This window comes from Centrocercus urophasianus, unplaced genomic scaffold (genome assembly GCF_019232065.1).
Source record: "Centrocercus urophasianus isolate 14NV4802_14NV808 unplaced genomic scaffold, USGS_Curo_1.0 seq_20, whole genome shotgun sequence".
NCBI lineage: Eukaryota > Metazoa > Chordata > Aves > Galliformes > Phasianidae > Centrocercus > Centrocercus urophasianus.
In genome coordinates, this window is record NW_024884756.1 from 6,842,835 (window position 1) to 6,860,235 (window position 17,401).

General features: G+C 39.8%; 1 protein-coding gene across 1 annotated transcript in view; it reads left to right on the forward strand.

Moving 5' to 3' along the window:
- Positions 1-16,935, forward strand: part of COL3A1 (collagen type III alpha 1 chain) — a 51,546-nt gene extending 34,611 nt beyond the window's left edge. The window contains exons 23-51 of the mRNA XM_042822137.1: positions 1,601-1,654; positions 1,995-2,093; positions 2,244-2,297; positions 2,418-2,471; positions 3,027-3,080; positions 3,379-3,432; positions 3,700-3,744; positions 3,836-3,934; positions 4,032-4,139; positions 4,699-4,752; positions 5,713-5,766; positions 5,870-5,923; positions 6,550-6,603; positions 6,912-7,019; positions 7,195-7,248; positions 7,734-7,787; positions 8,947-9,108; positions 9,217-9,324; positions 10,330-10,437; positions 10,880-10,933; positions 11,075-11,182; positions 11,768-11,821; positions 11,937-12,044; positions 13,311-13,364; positions 13,578-13,685; positions 14,141-14,423; positions 14,904-15,091; positions 15,264-15,506; positions 15,785-16,935. Of these exons, the coding sequence (XP_042678071.1) occupies positions 1,601-1,654; positions 1,995-2,093; positions 2,244-2,297; positions 2,418-2,471; positions 3,027-3,080; positions 3,379-3,432; positions 3,700-3,744; positions 3,836-3,934; positions 4,032-4,139; positions 4,699-4,752; positions 5,713-5,766; positions 5,870-5,923; positions 6,550-6,603; positions 6,912-7,019; positions 7,195-7,248; positions 7,734-7,787; positions 8,947-9,108; positions 9,217-9,324; positions 10,330-10,437; positions 10,880-10,933; positions 11,075-11,182; positions 11,768-11,821; positions 11,937-12,044; positions 13,311-13,364; positions 13,578-13,685; positions 14,141-14,423; positions 14,904-15,091; positions 15,264-15,506; positions 15,785-15,931 (2,778 nt within the window). The 3' untranslated portion in view covers positions 15,932-16,935. The remainder of the gene's footprint in view (positions 1-1,600; positions 1,655-1,994; positions 2,094-2,243; positions 2,298-2,417; positions 2,472-3,026; positions 3,081-3,378; positions 3,433-3,699; positions 3,745-3,835; positions 3,935-4,031; positions 4,140-4,698; positions 4,753-5,712; positions 5,767-5,869; positions 5,924-6,549; positions 6,604-6,911; positions 7,020-7,194; positions 7,249-7,733; positions 7,788-8,946; positions 9,109-9,216; positions 9,325-10,329; positions 10,438-10,879; positions 10,934-11,074; positions 11,183-11,767; positions 11,822-11,936; positions 12,045-13,310; positions 13,365-13,577; positions 13,686-14,140; positions 14,424-14,903; positions 15,092-15,263; positions 15,507-15,784) is intronic.
- The last annotated feature ends 466 nt before the right edge of the window (positions 16,936-17,401 follow it).

The window sequence follows — 17,401 nt, forward strand, 5'->3', positions numbered from 1 at the left end:
TTTAATATTTAATAGATAATTAAATTTTTTATTAAATATATTTATGAAGGTTGATCCGAAAGTAATGCTTTACGTTTTGTTAATTTGATCTGTGGTGTCAGAGGCAGATGTGATATCGGCAGGAAGGTTTAACCTCTACTGCCATGCCATCAACATTATGTTTTGTCACTGTGCAATGGATGGCAGCAGAGGGGCAGTCTGACAAAATGGCAATCTGTAGCAAAAAAGCTCAGTTGTGGCCTGAAGCAGCGAATGAGCACCTCGTGGGAAGGCAGGGCCAACCCAAGGAAGCTCAGGTCCATCTCAGCCATCCATCTGAGTGACTGCAAGGGGAAGGGCCAGAATCCACCCCTTCCCTGGTATTATGTAAGGGTTGGCAGTGGAGGCGAGGGCATCTCCCTGGAGTTCCCTGCGTACCTGAGGTTTTCTAAGGGTAAGCAGTTTCTCTTCGTTTCTGTATCCATAGCTGCTGCATTTGGGCTTGTTCTCATTTGCTGTAGCCTAGGATTGTGCTACTCTTCTGCTATCACTGGACTTTCTGTCACATTTCAGCATCTGAATTGGAAGATGTGTTACTGAATTTCTCCTTGCAGAAAAGACTGCGCCTATTTATATTCATGCTGAACCTTTATGGAGACTAAAAAGGGATTGTGAGGGCAGAGAGGTGGTGGGTGGTGAGTTTCAGCAGTAGTGACAGTGGATCACCTCTGCTGGTGCAGATTTTTACAAGAACACTGTATGCTGGCTCTTGTTCACCCCTGGCAGGAATGCACAGCTGGTAATGGTGACTATAGTGGAAAACAGATTTTTGTAGCCAAGAACTTGCTCTATTGAACAGTATTTTTGTGCTCTTCTTCTGTTGTATTTTCCATGTAAATAAATAGGAGGTATTACTTTCTGTGTGTCTTAAATATATTCAGTATTAAAGTAGAATTAAATTTTAAAAATTGTTTAAGTTGCATGGTAAATTATTTTGACTGTTTAAATATAGTTTAATATTTAGTTCTTTATACATTGTGTAGTTGTAGTTAATGCAAACTAATGAAAATGTAATTGGTTGGATTTTCGTAGTACTAGAAAATAATTTGTGTGCAGAATGTAATGATACTGTGTGAACTGTGCTAAGAATTAGCAAATGCTGTCAACAAATTTGAACCTAAATGCAGGCCCTTCAGAGCTGCAGAAGATTTTATTGGAAATTGAAAGTAACTATTTAAAATAGAACAAATAATTGCATTTCTAAATGTAAAACATGAACTAAGGACATTATATGAATTTTGTTGAAGTACAAGACAGTGAAAATTGTTTTTTTAACTTCTGAAATTAGTTTTAATCTCATATAATGGAAATACTGTTCCTGTGTATTTTGTTTAATGTCTGATTTGGTCACTTACAGTAAGTGTAAGAGAACGATGTTAACTCCTGGCAAAGTAATTTGCTAGCTTTTTCAAATTTTTCTCCTTAATGAAAGGATTTTAAAGAAATTAAAACCAAGAATTTTTAAAAAATATGGTGGTTTTTTCATATTTATGTATTGTAAACTGAATTTATGTTTCTTTAAGCTGAAGAATAACACGATTGGTTTTTTCTTCATTTGCAGGGTTTGCCTGGGATTCCAGGAAGTCCTGGAAGCGATGGGAAGCCTGGCCCTCCAGTACGTAGGCTGCATGTATTTTATGCCAGTCTGCCCGCTGTCCTACATCCTGTGATCCTACAGTGTCTATTCTGTACATTGTTATCATAGTCAGATTAATTTTCTCTCATTAGTTTCAATTTACAGGAGCAGTTCAGGTGCTGCTGCTTTGTAAGAGCTTTCTGTAGATGTTATTTTTCTGTTACTTGAAATACAGCATATATAAAAGCATGGTTGAAATGTAAAATACACTTGAAATCTTGAATTGAAGCATCTTTAGCCTGCTCTTTAATGATTCATAGATGTGCTTTTATTTCACTTAACTGATGTGATGTCTTCATTTCTTTTCTGTCTATCCCAGGGTAATCAGGGTGAACCTGGCCGTTCTGGCCCACCTGGCCCAGCAGGCCCACGTGGTCAGCCTGGTGTAATGGGTTTCCCTGGTCCAAAAGGAAATGAGGTTAGTGGGCTTTTTCTATTTGTCCTGTGTTTATGCTTGAGCAGTCACATGGTAAAATTACAGTGCTTCATGGGAGGTTTGATGCTACAGTTAAGTTATTGTACCTGGACAAGAACAGGTATTTAACATGTGATCTTTCTCTTCTGTAAGGGTGCGCCAGGTAAGAATGGAGAAAGAGGCCCTGGTGGACCACCTGGAACTCCTGTAAGTTTTACTCATAATTTATTTTTAATAATATAGTAAAAACATTAACAGCGAATAACTTGGCTGATATTATAAAAATTGTATCAACCCATAACCTCAGCCATGTTTGTCTTGCTACAGGGTCCTGCTGGGAAGAATGGTGACGTTGGCCTCCCTGGTCCACCTGGACCTGCTGTAAGTGTGGGACACCTGTAAGAGTCACTTATCCACTGTTGCCAAGGTTGTCTGCTGCCTAGACAGACTGCAATTTTAGGGAAAGCATACTTGTATGTTCTAAAGAAATCACCTTTTATGAGGACAAAGACTAGAAACACTAGAGCCCTTGCCCGTTTTTTCATACGCTAATACTCAAAGCTTTAGGAGAAAAAAGGTTAGGAGAAACCTGAGGTAGATATACCCAGTGCAAGTCAAAATGAGAAGTCAATTCACTGCTGCCAGGGGGATGTAATGGCTTTTCTAATGGAGATGTATTAGTACTCCCTTTTGAAGTTGATCAGAGCTAGCAATTTAAGACTAAGGGCAAGTATTCCTGTGAGGTAAATATTTCTGCTGAATTAATCGGATGGTTAGAGTGAAAAGAGCAAATACCAAGATATATTAGCCTTAAAATTGCACAGTGGCTTCTTCAGCTCAAGATAAGGAGGTGTAGGTTAGAGGTGGTGTGGAATTACTTGAGAATATCTCTAACTATAAGCAATTTCATTTTTTTCATCTTTGGTTTGATTTCAGGGTCCTGCTGGGGACAGAGGAGAACCAGGACCATCGGGTTCACCTGGCCTGCAGGTGCTGTGTGTTCTCAACTGCGTTCTTTAAAAAGAAGTCATTAGGATTCATGTTATTAGCGTTGCGTTTTGAAGTAAAACAGATTAATTAATTGACAGAATCCTTTGCTCAATGGTTCAGAATTGCAAACCAGACAGCAGGCTCGGTGGGTTGAGCTGCATTAAACCTCTAGCTATCAAATTGACTCCTCCTCCTTTGTAAAGGATTGGTATCAGTGGGTGCTAGGGAGGAAAATGCACAGTTTGCTTATGTGACATTGTGACATAGACTTAAATGGTGATATTGCTCTTCCTTACAGGGTTTGCCTGGGGGACCAGGACCAGCTGGAGAAAATGGAAAGCCTGGAGAGCCAGTAAGTGGTGTTTCCCCTTTTTTTTTTTTAGGTTTTTTTTTTTTAGTTTTTTTTCCCAGACGCACACAAAATAATTAAAAAATAAGAAAAGAAATGATGCAGAGGTCTTCTCAGATCACACTGCTGAAATCAGACAGCTGTCAGCATTCTGCAGTGCAGAGAAGTCTGCTAATGGGAATTGAAGGTGGGAGAAACAGGGCGACATCCACAACATGGATTCATTAACTGAAGCTCATGGCTAAGTTGGATTTACTTTGTTTCAAACAGGGGCCAAAAGGTGATATTGGAGGACCTGGATTCCCAGGCCCTAAGGTAAATCATACAGCTTCACTTCTATAATTACATGAATGAATTAACATAATATGAACCTGACAACAAAGGATAACATCTTTCTTTGTTACAGGGTGAAAATGGAATCCCAGGTGAACGCGGTGCACAAGGTCCTCCAGGGCCTCCAGGAGCAAGAGGTGGGCCAGGTCCTGCTGGCTCTGAAGGTGCCAAGGTACCCACAGACCTTCTTGCTTTCCCCTTGCTATGCGAAGCATTCAGATTCATGTTCTTTTTTTTTGTCCTTACTAATGATTTCTGTCCCTTTTTAGGGTCCTCCTGGTCCCCCTGGTGCCCCTGGAGGCACAGGACTGCCTGGTTTACAGGGAATGCCAGGAGAAAGAGGAGCTTCTGGAAGTCCTGGGCCAAAAGGGGATAAGGTAACATACCCATCTTGAACGTCCTGTGTGTTGTATGCTGACTCCTGTGTTGACCTTCCACAAGTCACTGGATTTATTCGTATGCTGACTTTCGGACAGATTTCAGAAGTGTTAATTGTATAGAGCCTCTGCTTGTCTGTTTAGCAGTGTTACATGGGACGTATACCTTTGGAAAATACAGCATTTTACAGTCAGTGTAGTATATGCTAGACATGTTACTCCAATAGCTCTCATTGGGGAAAGGATATAACAGAACAGATCTAATGAAGCTAATGTCAACATGCCACATTCTGTGCCCCTGTTAGAGGATCCATTTTAAAACAGTATGGGTTTTTGCATCAAAATACTCAGTATCTGGTGCTGAATACTGGGGAGTATGTCATCCTATTTTATATTTCTACATATGACTGCAGTAAGGAAATTAAGTCATTTGTATATACTTAGTATGAGATGCTCTCCACAGTAATGTTATAACTTTGGGGTGGAGGGGGGGCTTGATTATTTTTTCCTCTTTTTTTTTTACTTTTGCTTTTTTCTTACACTTATGATTTCTTTATAGGGAGAACCTGGTGGTAAAGGTGCTGATGGCCTTCCTGGTGCAAGAGGAGAGCGAGTGAGTGTTTCAGCTTCAGTGTCTGAGTTAACTTGATATTGTCTACACATTAAATGCGAGGAGAGTTTCTTGAGTAAATACTATGTGAGAGTGACAGTTGTAATCCTGTTGTAGTACATTCTGGCTGTGCAAATCTGGTTTTGTAAACTAAATTAGTCTTAGTGCTGTTCTTTGTGATCATGCCCATTTCAGCAGAAATGGAAGAATTTAAACAAGTACAGGACAATACTTAACGGAGACCATGCTTTGGAGGAAGAATACTGATTGTAAAAGCAATAAAAAATGTGAACTTGCTGAATTGAGTCAACTGAGAAAGAATATTCCAGCTGTAACAAAGTGTAAGACGTTGTGATAGCAAGGGCTGTCATGCAGAATGCTTGCACAGTTGAATATACATTTATTTATATATCTATCCACAGCATATCAAATTGGGGTTACATACATATATCCAAGTATTCATGAGCAGTATGTACATAAAAGTAAAGAGAGGTAGCAGATACATTAATGCTGATTGTATGAATTGAAGGAAGTAGAAAAATGGATTAAAAAATAAGGTATGCATCAAATCATCATGGAAAAAATAATGAAGGAGTTGGGTGACAGGCACTGGAGAAATTGTGAAGAAATATGGGCCCATAATGTATATAAAATTTAAGGCTATCAATGACTTTCATTTTACCACTCAAGAGACCTACTGACTTGAGATGATTTACTTTTAGGTTTACATGGGAGGGGGAGGGGAATGAGAAGTTATACTTCTCAAAAATGTGTGATCTCATTATGTCAGTCCAAAATGTTTTGTGCAACAGCACACTGGCATTACAGAGCTGCTTTCATTTGTATGTTGTTAGCCACGTGTTTACACTGAAATATAAATGGTATTGATCACGAAGATAACACTTTCCATATTTTTGATACACAATATAATAACTTTTTCTTACATATATGTTATTATCTTAGGGTAACGTGGGTCCCATTGGTCCTCCTGGTCCTGCTGGTCCACCTGGAGATAAGGTAAAGCGTCCTTCATGACACTTGCCATGCTGTAAGCATCATCATTGATGCCCAGCTGCTGGGCAGACGAGTAAGTCCTGGTAACCGTTCTCATTCCGTACAGGGAGAGACTGGTCCAGCTGGTGCCCCAGGTCCTGTGGGTTCCCGTGGTGGTCCGGTAAGCAACAGCACTCCTCTTGCAGTGTAATTTTACCATGGCTCAGTTGTACAGCAGTGTTGCTGTCTCTATCAAGAGCAAAAAGCAGCTTGAGACTATGACAAACTGAGCACTTTCAGCTCCTGTTGGACTCTTGGGATTTACATCTGCTAAGGACTTGAGAGAAATCCAGTGTTTTAGCAGCGTAAAGGGATTGGAGGCTGCAGTAACAGATCAGGGAAGAGTCTGAACCAACTGTCAGTAGATAAAGCAGAGGAACGTCTTAGTTTTGTTTCCATCCTGTCATAGTTAAATCAACTTACTAAAATTGATTTTCTTATATCTTTGATAAAACAGCTATTTTATCACAATAACATCAATTACAGCTAGGGACTACCATGAATTGTGATCAGGGTTTATATAGGTATGACTGTAACCATTGTTTCACACTTAATTTTCAGTTAATTCCTGAGCAGTTCTCTTAGAGCTCAAGATCAGCTGTTAGCTCTGATTGTTCGCATTTACTCCTGTCCCGAGACTGCTAAAACAAAAGAACTCCAGTTCTAGTCAACAGTACTCTCTAACTTATAACAAGAAGTATATTTTTCTAGCAAATCCCATTGCTGACTTCTTAATGTTTTCTACAGGGAGAGCGAGGAGAACAAGGTCTTCCTGGGCCTGCTGGCTTCCCTGGAGCTCCAGTAAGTACAAGTCTTTTAAAGCGATAGGATATGGTTTTTGATTTCTCATTTTTATGAAATTGACTTGAATCTCAGACTTGCTGAGACTACTTGAATGCTTACTTTGACTACAGACACACTGATTTCCTTGCTGCTTATTCTGTACTCAGCCAAACGTAAGACAACATATATTTCTTTTTCTTTTATCTGTTCGTTTTCATGCTAGTTGACCAATAAAACTTTTCCCTTCAGAAGAGGATAAGGTTTTTTCATCAGTGTTATTTTCTGTGTTTGTATTATTCTTTAATGTAGTTAAAACTTTCTTACAGGGCCAGAATGGTGAACCTGGTGGGAAAGGAGAGCGAGGCCCACCTGGTCTGAGGGGAGAGGCTGGGCCCCCTGGAGCTGCAGGTCCACAGGGTGGTCCTGGTGCACCAGTAAGTCTGTGCTGCTCTTACAGCTCCAAATGAAGAGGCTTCTTCAGCCTTCCCTCAGCCTCAGGGTGGCTGGGCCTAAGCACAAGCATTTGAGCTGCTTGCTGCTTAACAATGGAATGTACAATGTTAATCTATTTTTCAAATTATTTCAAAATACCTGTTTCTGTCCACATAGGGTCCACCTGGTCCCCAAGGAGTAAAGGGAGAACGTGGATCTCCTGGAGGCCCTGTAAGTAGCTCTTTGGTACAAACAGTGCCATTTCTCACTATTACAACAAACGTGATGTAGATTAATCACAAGGTGTAATTAAATCCAAGGTGTTTGGAAATCTTGGGTTCAATGATATTAATAAGAAAGAGGTGTGTGCCAAAACAATCGTTGGGACAAAACCCAAAACTATGAAATACCAACAGATATTAGATTTATTTGCAGTCTCTACCAACTTTCTCAGGGATGATTGGTCTTAGGGAACATAAAGGACATCTCCCTGGTGAAAAGCAGTGGGGAGGTGGGGGGGGGGAGGGATGGGAGATTAGAATTTAAAAAATAAGTATGTAAAAAAACAAAAAACTTGATATTTAGTTGCAGGACCTTTTATTTGTTTTCCCTAAAATCTGAATTGAAAGAATTCAAAGGCAGCTTTTGTACAGAAATGAATTGGTTCACTTTTTTTCTAATCTTTAGAAACTGATGAAAGTGTTGGTTTCTTGTAGGGTGCTGCTGGTTTTCCTGGCGCTCGTGGCCTACCTGGTCCCCCTGGTAACAATGTAAGTTGTTTTGTCCCTCTTAACTTTTATTCTTACCTTGCAGATACCTTTATAGACTTATTGTTGCATTCTATTAAACAAAATGTACCTTGACATGAATAGTAAGCAGTGTTATATCGAAAATTTTCTTTTGACTTTCTGACTTGCAGGAAAAAATTCTGCAAAATAAATTTTCTCCTTTTATTTTACGTGCAATAGTAATTCTATCACTTGGAATTGGTACATGTTTTTCTACTACAATTTGCTTTCCAAAGCCCATTGAAATCACTGGAAGTCTTGAGGTTTTTGTTGACTTTTTTTGCTTTGTCATGGTATTAAAAAAAAAAAAAGCATACTTCAGGATTTTGACTTGATTTTTTTTCTTTTTAAAAACCACATTTTATACATACTTGAGAATTTTTTTTTAGTTGTTTATGAAATGGAACAACATTTAAACTAAATTTGAATGAAACAGAGTAATATGGAAAGATTATTGTACCAAAGCTCTTTGTATGATCTGGGCCCATGGGGAGATTAATCTACCAGTCTGCAGTATCTTAGCTTTCAAAAAAAAAGTCATGCTTGTGCATTGTCTATTTACACTTCATACACTGTTTCATAATGTCCTTGAGTGTTCAACATGCACCCATTTGTCTGTAATAGAAAAAATCCAGTCTGATTTTTAGATACTCTTTGAAGTTTAAGAAAATACAAAGAATAAAATGCAGTTTTCCATTATATTAAATAAAAAATACTATCTATTGTTATATTATAACTGAGGTAAGACATCAAAACATATTTTCTATTTGAAGTTATCAGGCACGAGTGTTTATTGAAATTAGTTGCTTCAAATTTTGGTGGCAGAGGTTTGGGTGAGGAATGCGTATCCTATCTTGGATGTGCTACAGCCACTAGACATCCCAAATGTGCAGGTGTTGTATTACAGAAACCATGCATCGCGAGAACAGGGAGGAAAAAAACGTGGGCTGAAAGCAGCAGTAGTCAAGGCGACAAATACTCCTTTTAAGTTCTGAGCTCGGTGTACCAGGGATGTGCTCTCAATCTACCTTTAGGAAGTTAAACCAATTGGATTGGCTTTGACGAGGGAAGATAATTACCAATAAGTACATCATACTCTTTCAGATAATACAGCTCATGGTCTTATTTTTAAAATTTGTAGGGTAGTCCAGGTCCCCCTGGTAATGCAGGGCCTGCAGGCAAGGATGGGCCTCCCGGACCCCCTGGTAATGCTGGACCTCCTGGCGGTTCAGGACCTCCTGGACTACGTGGTGAGCCTGGTGCTCCAGGTGAAAAAGGGCCTCCAGGTGCACGGGGAGAGAGGGTAAGTACATGTCCAGCCAGGAAAGTTCAATGGTAGGTAGGGGCTGAATGTGTTGACGATCAGAAGTGAGACGCTTGGTGTTGACTGGCCTAACCTTTCTTTAAACAGGGGACACCAGGTGACCCCGGACCCCAAGGCATCATTGGCAGCCGTGGCAGTACAGGTTTACCGGGTCCACGTGGCCTCCCTGGCCCAGCTGGCATGGCAGGTGGCAAGGTAAGTGTTCATGTACCAAGATAATGGCCTGGGAGATTTTAGTCCAGTTATTTGCACTTGCATCCCTAAGATCAGACTTAGAGACAGCCAGTGGTTACTGGATGTCTCTAAGGTTGTCTCTAAGACTCTTGGATCAGAGTAATTATAATTATATTAAGTACATAACCACCCTCACCCCTTGAAGAGAAATGAAATATAAAAGCTCTAGAGAATTTAAATCATAGTTTCAGCTACCACCAGTTACTTCTGCTTCATTATCAATCTTTCTTGCTCAAACATAACCACTCAAACAGGAAAACAGTTTAACCTGTCTCGAGAAAAGGAGATGGGAAGCTTGTTTTGTGTTAAATCACTGGAAGCTAGGATAGCCAGTCATTATTTGTTAAATGCTTTGGCTATTGTTTTTGGGCACTTAAGAGGTGATTAAACCTCTGTGTAATCAACAAGTATGCAGAGAAGTTAAGCTAGTCTTCAGAAAGGGATAACTGGAAACAAATGTAAAGCTTACTCATGTCCTGGGCTCACAGGAAAAACTCCAAGAGGAGAGATCTCCAGAAAGAGATCATTCCCCAGTGACACTCAGCCCTTAAATGTGGTCTAGATGTGGAACCAGGCTGCACCCCTTCCAGCCAAACAGGTGAATTGCCTTCACCTGTGCTTCTGTGGTCAACTCGATGCTTGCATCAGGTGATCAATCAGAGGTTAGGGCTGTGATTCAATAGTCCCCATACAATGTCCTTAGTACGTTCCAGTTGATAAAACAGTAAAGTTTGCTCCTCAGTTTCAAATGTCTTCTACGAGTATTAGAGTATTACTATTGGTGAAAAGGAAGTCTGGGAGCGTTCTTCCTTCTTGTATTCCAAGTATTCCCAATTGCCCAAGTTGGAGTGATGCTACACTTAATCTGACATCCTTCATTACTGCCTACTTTGTTGAAGATATACAATACAATGTCATTAAATAAACATTTTATCTGCAGATAAAACTCATTCCTTTTTTCATCAGGGTGAAGATGGTAAACCAGGTGTCAACGGTGTCCCAGGAGAACGTGGTGCTCCTGGTCCGCAAGGTCCCATGGGTCAGAGAGGCTTACCTGGAGAGCCGGGCAGAGATGTGAGTGGATGCATTAGACATTTCTGATGGGTTTTGAGTTACATGCAGAAAAATCAGGAAGTAGACATAGCTTGAAGGTTAGCAAAGGTTCCCTCAAGCGCCTGCTGCACGGTCCTGCGCAGATGACAGTTTCCTGAAGGAGGCGTAACCTACAATGTCCATTGTGTTCTTTTCTACCTGGGGATCATGTCTCTGTCTTGCTGGAATGCAAGTGAGAGAACTCAGTGCCTGTACGCTAAAAAATAAAATGTTAGAAAAATCTTTAATGGACCCTTCAACCTTCCGGAACACTTCACTGTTGAAAATGCTCTCCGAGGCTGCTGAACAGGTTTTCATATAACTGGAGAAAATGCTGCCTATCTATAATCAGATCGTTTTGGCTTTTTTGTTAGTTTTTTTTTTTAAATAAACCACCACTTTAATTTTCATTATTCTCCTATAGGGTAACCCTGGCTCAGATGGTTCTCCTGGACGGGATGGATCTCCAGGTGGTAAAGTAAGGAATCACCAGTGTTTGTGAATTGCCATACTGATGATGCATTTAACTAGTTCTGTGCCGCATAACTTGAATCTTTTAACACACCAGAGAATAATTATATAAAACACTAAATTTCTTCCTCACTGTGACTGTCTGCAGGGTGACCGTGGTGAAAGCGGCCCTCCTGGAGTTCCAGGACCTCCTGGTCACCCGGGACCTGCAGGTAACAATGGTGCCCCTGGAAAAGCTGGTGAAAGAGGATTTCAGGTAAAAACAAAATAAATGCATGTTTAAGTGTCCTTCACCTGCACGATCTGTTTGATGCAGTTGTAAGAGCAGAAGTTTGGGACGGTGATGCTATTGTTCTAATTTGTTTTCCGGAAGTCTTTTGGCATCGAGGACCACTTGTATAAGAATATTAAGTGGAAAAACGTGCCAGTTAATATTGCTGATAACTATATGCTGACAACATTAAGTTCTAAACCCACATACTTAGGAGGCTAAAAAGCGTCATAGCACGGTTAATTCCCATCCCACACGATTGTTGTGCAGCACAAGTATTGTTATTTATTTAAACTAGGAGGAGTAATTGTGTATGTATTCGAGATACTTTTGTGAAGTGCTGACACTAACACTGAACACTTTGAAAAATGGATAAGGGGTCTTACGCTCAAGGTATGGTATCGGTGCATACAAGCATCAGAACGACTTTGGTAGATAAAAAGACTGGCTAAAATTCAGCTTAGTCTGTGTGCAGCGCTTCCTTGAGTCTGACTCTACTGCATATCAGAAAATAAAGCACTCTAGCCTAGTGCAGCTGCTCCATGCTATCTTGTTCTTATTGTGTCACAGGGTCCACCTGGACCTCCTGGCTCTGCTGGTCCTGCTGGAGCTCGTGGACCTGCTGTAAGTCATATTTTAAGTATTACTGAAATAATACAGTTAGTGTTTCCTCAGCTTTTTTTTTTGCCATTCTCTTATTTCTTGACATACTCCTTTTGTCACAAATCTAATCTCAAAGGGTCCTCAAGGTCCTCGTGGTGATAAAGGTGAAACTGGTGAACGAGGCAGCGCCGGCATCAAGGGTCATAGAGGATTTCCTGGTACGCCTGGTCTCCCTGGTCCTCCTGTGAGTATATTGCATTGGATTAGGAGTGGACAGCAATGTCAGTTCATATGGTTGGGCCCCAGCTAGCTGATTTGAAAACAAAAATAAAAATAGCAAAGTAGTAATTTGACTTTTTTCAGATGCATTCAGTAATTTACCATTAGCGAATTAACCTGAAATAAGTATTAATAAAGAACTAGAAGAAGCTGCTAGGAGCACAGTGTCTATCTGACTAGAAAAAAAACTTTTTGCATTCACATATATAGGCTATTCCTGATTAAACAGCAAAGACACAAATTTCAACATGTAATTCTATACAGTAGGATACCTGTGTTAAACAAGCATAAAATCCATAAAATAGAATCTATTCGAAGTCCAGCAATCTCTTCTGTCACGCATATCGCTCAATAATAAATGATGGAACGTAATTGGCATGAAATGGCAAAGGAATGAATTGTAAACATGCATTACCATTATAATGGTAATATATAATACCATTATACCATATATACCAATGGTAAATTATAATACCATTATACCATATAATTATAATGGTACAATGGGCTGAAATTGAAAGGTAATTGACAGGCATGCCTTAGGTATTTAGGAAAAAATGTAAAGAGCAGGTTATTTTGTGTTGAATTAAAACAGTGCTACTAATAGCACTCACAACAGAAATGAGAATTGAGAAAAGAAAACTTGTCTAGTTACTCTGCCCCATCAATGACAAAAATCGAAGTTATACTTATAAATACCACCTATATTTAAGTAATTAACAGGATATACCCTATTGACCTTTTTGACTCACTTAGAAACAAAAAGAAGTCTGATAAATTCTCGTATAAACCATGAATCGTTGTTTTAAAATGACCAGTTTAGCTCTTTGTGATTCACGCATAAATAGAAGAGCAATGTATTAAGAAAAAAAAAACAAAAAACACTTGGACATGAACGGTTGTCAGATTCTAAGTAGCTTTGTTGGAAATGTGATTACATCTGATTTAATCGGTGTTTTAAGCCTTGATGTATATATTCTTAGGTATACGTCACTCAATACTTGTTGATATCAGTTGGCTTCCTTGCATTTTAGATGGTATAACTTAATTTAATCACATCATAAAAGTTCTTACAATTTTTAACTGGTGTAAGAAGAGCATCCGTTCTTTCTCGTACCTGACGTAGTCCTTTTTTAAGCTTGAATTTCAGTTAATTATGAAGATGTCTTAAAAATGTTAATAAACATTTACCTTGGTGTAAAACGTTACTCCAAAGACTTTTTCTTTGTAGGGCCCCCTAGGTCCGCAAGGTGCAATAGGAAGTCCAGGAGCTTCAGGAGCAAGGGTAAGAAAGGCTTTTCTGTTAAGATAATGGGAGGGAATATTGAATACGTTGGCTTGTGTTTTTGGAGAGGCCATCTGAACCAGCAACTGTTAAAGAAAAAGGAGGCATCTAATAAACTGTGCAGCAATGTTAGAAGCGTCTCAAATAGTTAGGAAATAGAAATTATCCGACAATCTATTTTGACTATAATGACTGTATTCATCTTGGTTGTAGGGTCCCCCAGGACCAGCTGGGCCCCCTGGAAAGGATGGTACAAGTGGCTATCCAGGTCCAATTGGCCCTCCTGGCCCGCGGGGTAACAGAGGTGAAAGCGGCCCTGCGGTAAGTAAATTGTGCATGCTGAAATGATACTTCAGGGGCTATTCATTAAACAAAATACTCTCTTGTATTTAAGTATCTGCATTGGAAAATGCTGGTAGGAAATGATCTAGTTATTAACGCTGAAGTTGAAGTTCAAATCATTTGTAGTTGGGTGTAATTTGTGATGTACTGGGTATTGAATTAGTTCCAGATAATTACAAGACTTTTCCCGTGGTATACGGAGAGTAGGGATCTCGCCCCGTGTCTTCCAAATCTCTAAAACAGGGCTGTGGTTCTTCATTTGTTTCACATGTGTGTTTTTTTTTTTTTATTTTCTATTACCTGTTGTTGTGCTTCATTTTTTATTTCCTGCTGTTCCTTATTTTCCTTCACTTAGGATTGTTTTTGGCTTTATTATGCTTGTTTCCTTTCTTCACCATTTCATTTTCGTTCCCTTTTTGTTTGTTTCCTTTCAGGGTCCACCAGGCCAACCTGGTCTGCCTGGTCCTTCTGGTCCTCCTGGTCCATGCTGTGGTGGTGGCATAGGTGCCCTTGGTGCTGGTGAAAAAGGTCCGGTGGGCTATGGCTACGAATTCGGAGATGAGCCAAAAGAAAATGAGATCAACCTGGGTGAAATCATGTCTTCAATGAAAACAATTAATAACCAGATTGAAAATATCCTCAGTCCTGATGGATCACGAAAGAATCCAGCTCGTAACTGCAGAGATCTCAAATTCTGCCATCCTGAGCTCAAGAGTGGTATGTCAGGTTTTTATTGGCAGTAATGGAAGCAGATGATGTTGTGTTCTTCTTTTCCTAATTGTTATGGTCTTTAAGTAAGTAAAGACAGAGATGTGCAGTGTAAAGTTCATGGTTTTTTAAAAAATGATAAATGAAGTAATAACTAAAAACTTGTAGTTCCTTGTTCATTCATGGAGAATCACAGTGACATCAATCCACTCCTTTGTTGTCTTATAAAAGAAAGTTTGTTAAAATCTTACTCCCAAAATGTAGGAAAGGTAAGCTCTGTACTGACTTAATTCAAGCATCAGACTTCACTATTCTCACCAACTCAGTACATTTTTATATCATCCGAATTTTGTTGCTTCTACACTATCAGAATTGAATAAGCTTTATAATTTGGCACAGGTTTCTTGGAATGGAAATAACCCTGTCACCAAAAGGTAAAAAGCTTCTCCAACTACACATGCTAAGCCCCTGAACTTTTTTCACCTGCAGGAGAGTACTGGATAGATCCCAACCAAGGCTGTAAAATGGATGCTATTAAAGTCTACTGCAATATGGAAACAGGTGAGACATGCCTCAATGCTAACCCTGCCACAGTGCCGAGGAAGAACTGGTGGACCACGGAAAGCAATGCAAAGAAACACGTATGGTTTGGAGAGTCTATGAAGGGTGGTTTCCAGGTAAGAAATTGCCACAGATAATAGCCAAAAAAAGGTCCTGCATGCAGTATAGTCAAAAAGTACTGAGAAATACTCGAAGTTGAGCTAAACTTGCAAGGAGTGAAATAGTAACAACATAAAGAACCTCTAGAGACAACTAAATAAAAGCTGCTGTTCATGTTCTACTTTGCAGTTTAGCTATGGAGACCCTGACCTACCTGAAGATGTTTCTGAAGTACAGCTGGCATTCCTTCGCATCCTCTCGAGCCGTGCATCCCAAAACATCACCTACCACTGCAAGAACAGCATTGCCTACATGGATCAAGTCAGTGGAAATGTTAAAAAAGCCTTGAAACTGATGAGCTCGGTGGAAACAGAGATAAAGGCTGAAGGAAACAGCAAGTACATGTATGCTGTACTGGAAGACGGCTGTACTGTAAGTGAAAACCCTTCCCCCCCTTCTCTTCTTTTCCCCCCCTTCCCTTCCTTTCCCTTTCCCCGTGCCCACTATTATATGCCCAGCAAGGACCCCCTGCCGCTCATCACCGCCCCTATCTGTCTTCCTCACTCCCCCTCGCTTTGGCTGTGTCCTTTCATTGGTGCTTTGAGTAATACATTCATATGGAAAAAGTATGACATACATTGCACTGTAGGATAATTTTCATCTAGCCTAACCCTGATTTCTCTAACTTTTTGGTTGTTTTACTTTCACAGAAACACACTGGTGAATGGGGTAAAACTGTGTTTGAATACAGAACACGCAAAACAATGAGGTTACCTGTGGTTGATATTGCACCCATCGATATCGGTGGTCCCGATCAGGAATTCGGTGTGGACGTTGGCCCGGTCTGCTTCTTATAAATCAAGATCATGCTCTTTCTGAAACCCTGGCAAACAGATTCACACTCCAACTGTGCTCCTTTGTTTTAACCCTGTCAGCTAGTACAGACAACCGTCTGTAGCCCAGTTATTTATTTACAAAATTTCTGGGGGGAAATCAGTTTGATATCAAGGGTTAACTTTTTTTTGCTATTACACAAAGTACAGTAAAAATGCTTCTTGCTTTTTTTAAAACCAAATTCCATCTTCAGAACACGTCTCCGTGGTGCTATAATTAAACTTCAACACTTAAAAAAAAACAACACTGTGTTCTATTAGTTAGCCAATTTCCAAAGCACTGATCGCTCCCAGTAACAACGATTACCCTTCCTTCTAAGATACAGTCCATAAAGCTAGAAAGGCTTCCCTGTTTCAACTACCTCAACATGGCCAGAAACAGGGCTAAGTCAAACTGAAAATCGATAAAATCAGTCAAACTACATTGAATCCATCGGTCAATTCAGCGGAATCGTTTCATACAAAATTGCCCATTACTGTACTGATCAGCTGTGAAAAAGTACAGTCTACTTCAAGAGTTTAATACCTTAGTGGCAGTAGTCACCACAGCTTTATTGTTGGATTGTATTCTGTTATCAAAGGTGCTTCTCTACTTTCCTGTCATTGCTGGTCAAGACCACTAAAATTAGGGAAGTATAAAAGACTAATATGATGGTGCTAATGTATTTTTCACTCCTAACTCTGCAAGTCAGGGTTATCGACTTGCTTGGTAAACCAAAATAAAGGATTAAAAGCAATTATAAACGTCTCCTGTTAAAGATTGTCATTGGCATGTCACAGCTGAGAACTTTCTCCCTTCACTCTGTAAAAGTCAATAAAGATGCAAAATTGTGAACTTCCTTTGTCACATTAACACATTTATAGTGTTGAAGGTTAACCATCTTTGTAAGCTTTTAAATGGTTGTTGGTCTATTCCTTACAGAGACACATAATAAAATACCTTAATAAAACTCCTTGTTGTTTCACAACACTGTTATATTTCACTGTTTCTGAATATTTTACTGTTTCCTCAAGCATATTAATGAGATGAGACACCACTCTGGCACCACTTCAAGGAAAACTTCGTAATCCTAAGGGACACAACTTATGGCATAATGCAATAAAACGTTTTCTTACTTTTTCCGTTCCTCTCCTTCAAGAAGCTCGTGTTACCGAGCACGGTGAGCTTCTTTGACCATCAGCCTGGATTCAGCTCTGTCAGCAAGATCCAAAATGGCGTCCATACACAAAGCCACATCAGCTCAGAGTAAATAAAAGCACTCAATCCTTCTTCCTTCACCCAACCTCAGTCTAAATAAATAGGCAGTTGTAGTCTTTCAGATGGCTTTGGTGATCTCCAGTGCTACTGGGGCTGAGGGCGTGGCTAATAAGAGTTATTCAACATTCAAACTGAGACTGGGGGGAATTGTTTTGTTTTTGTTTTAAAGTCATCAG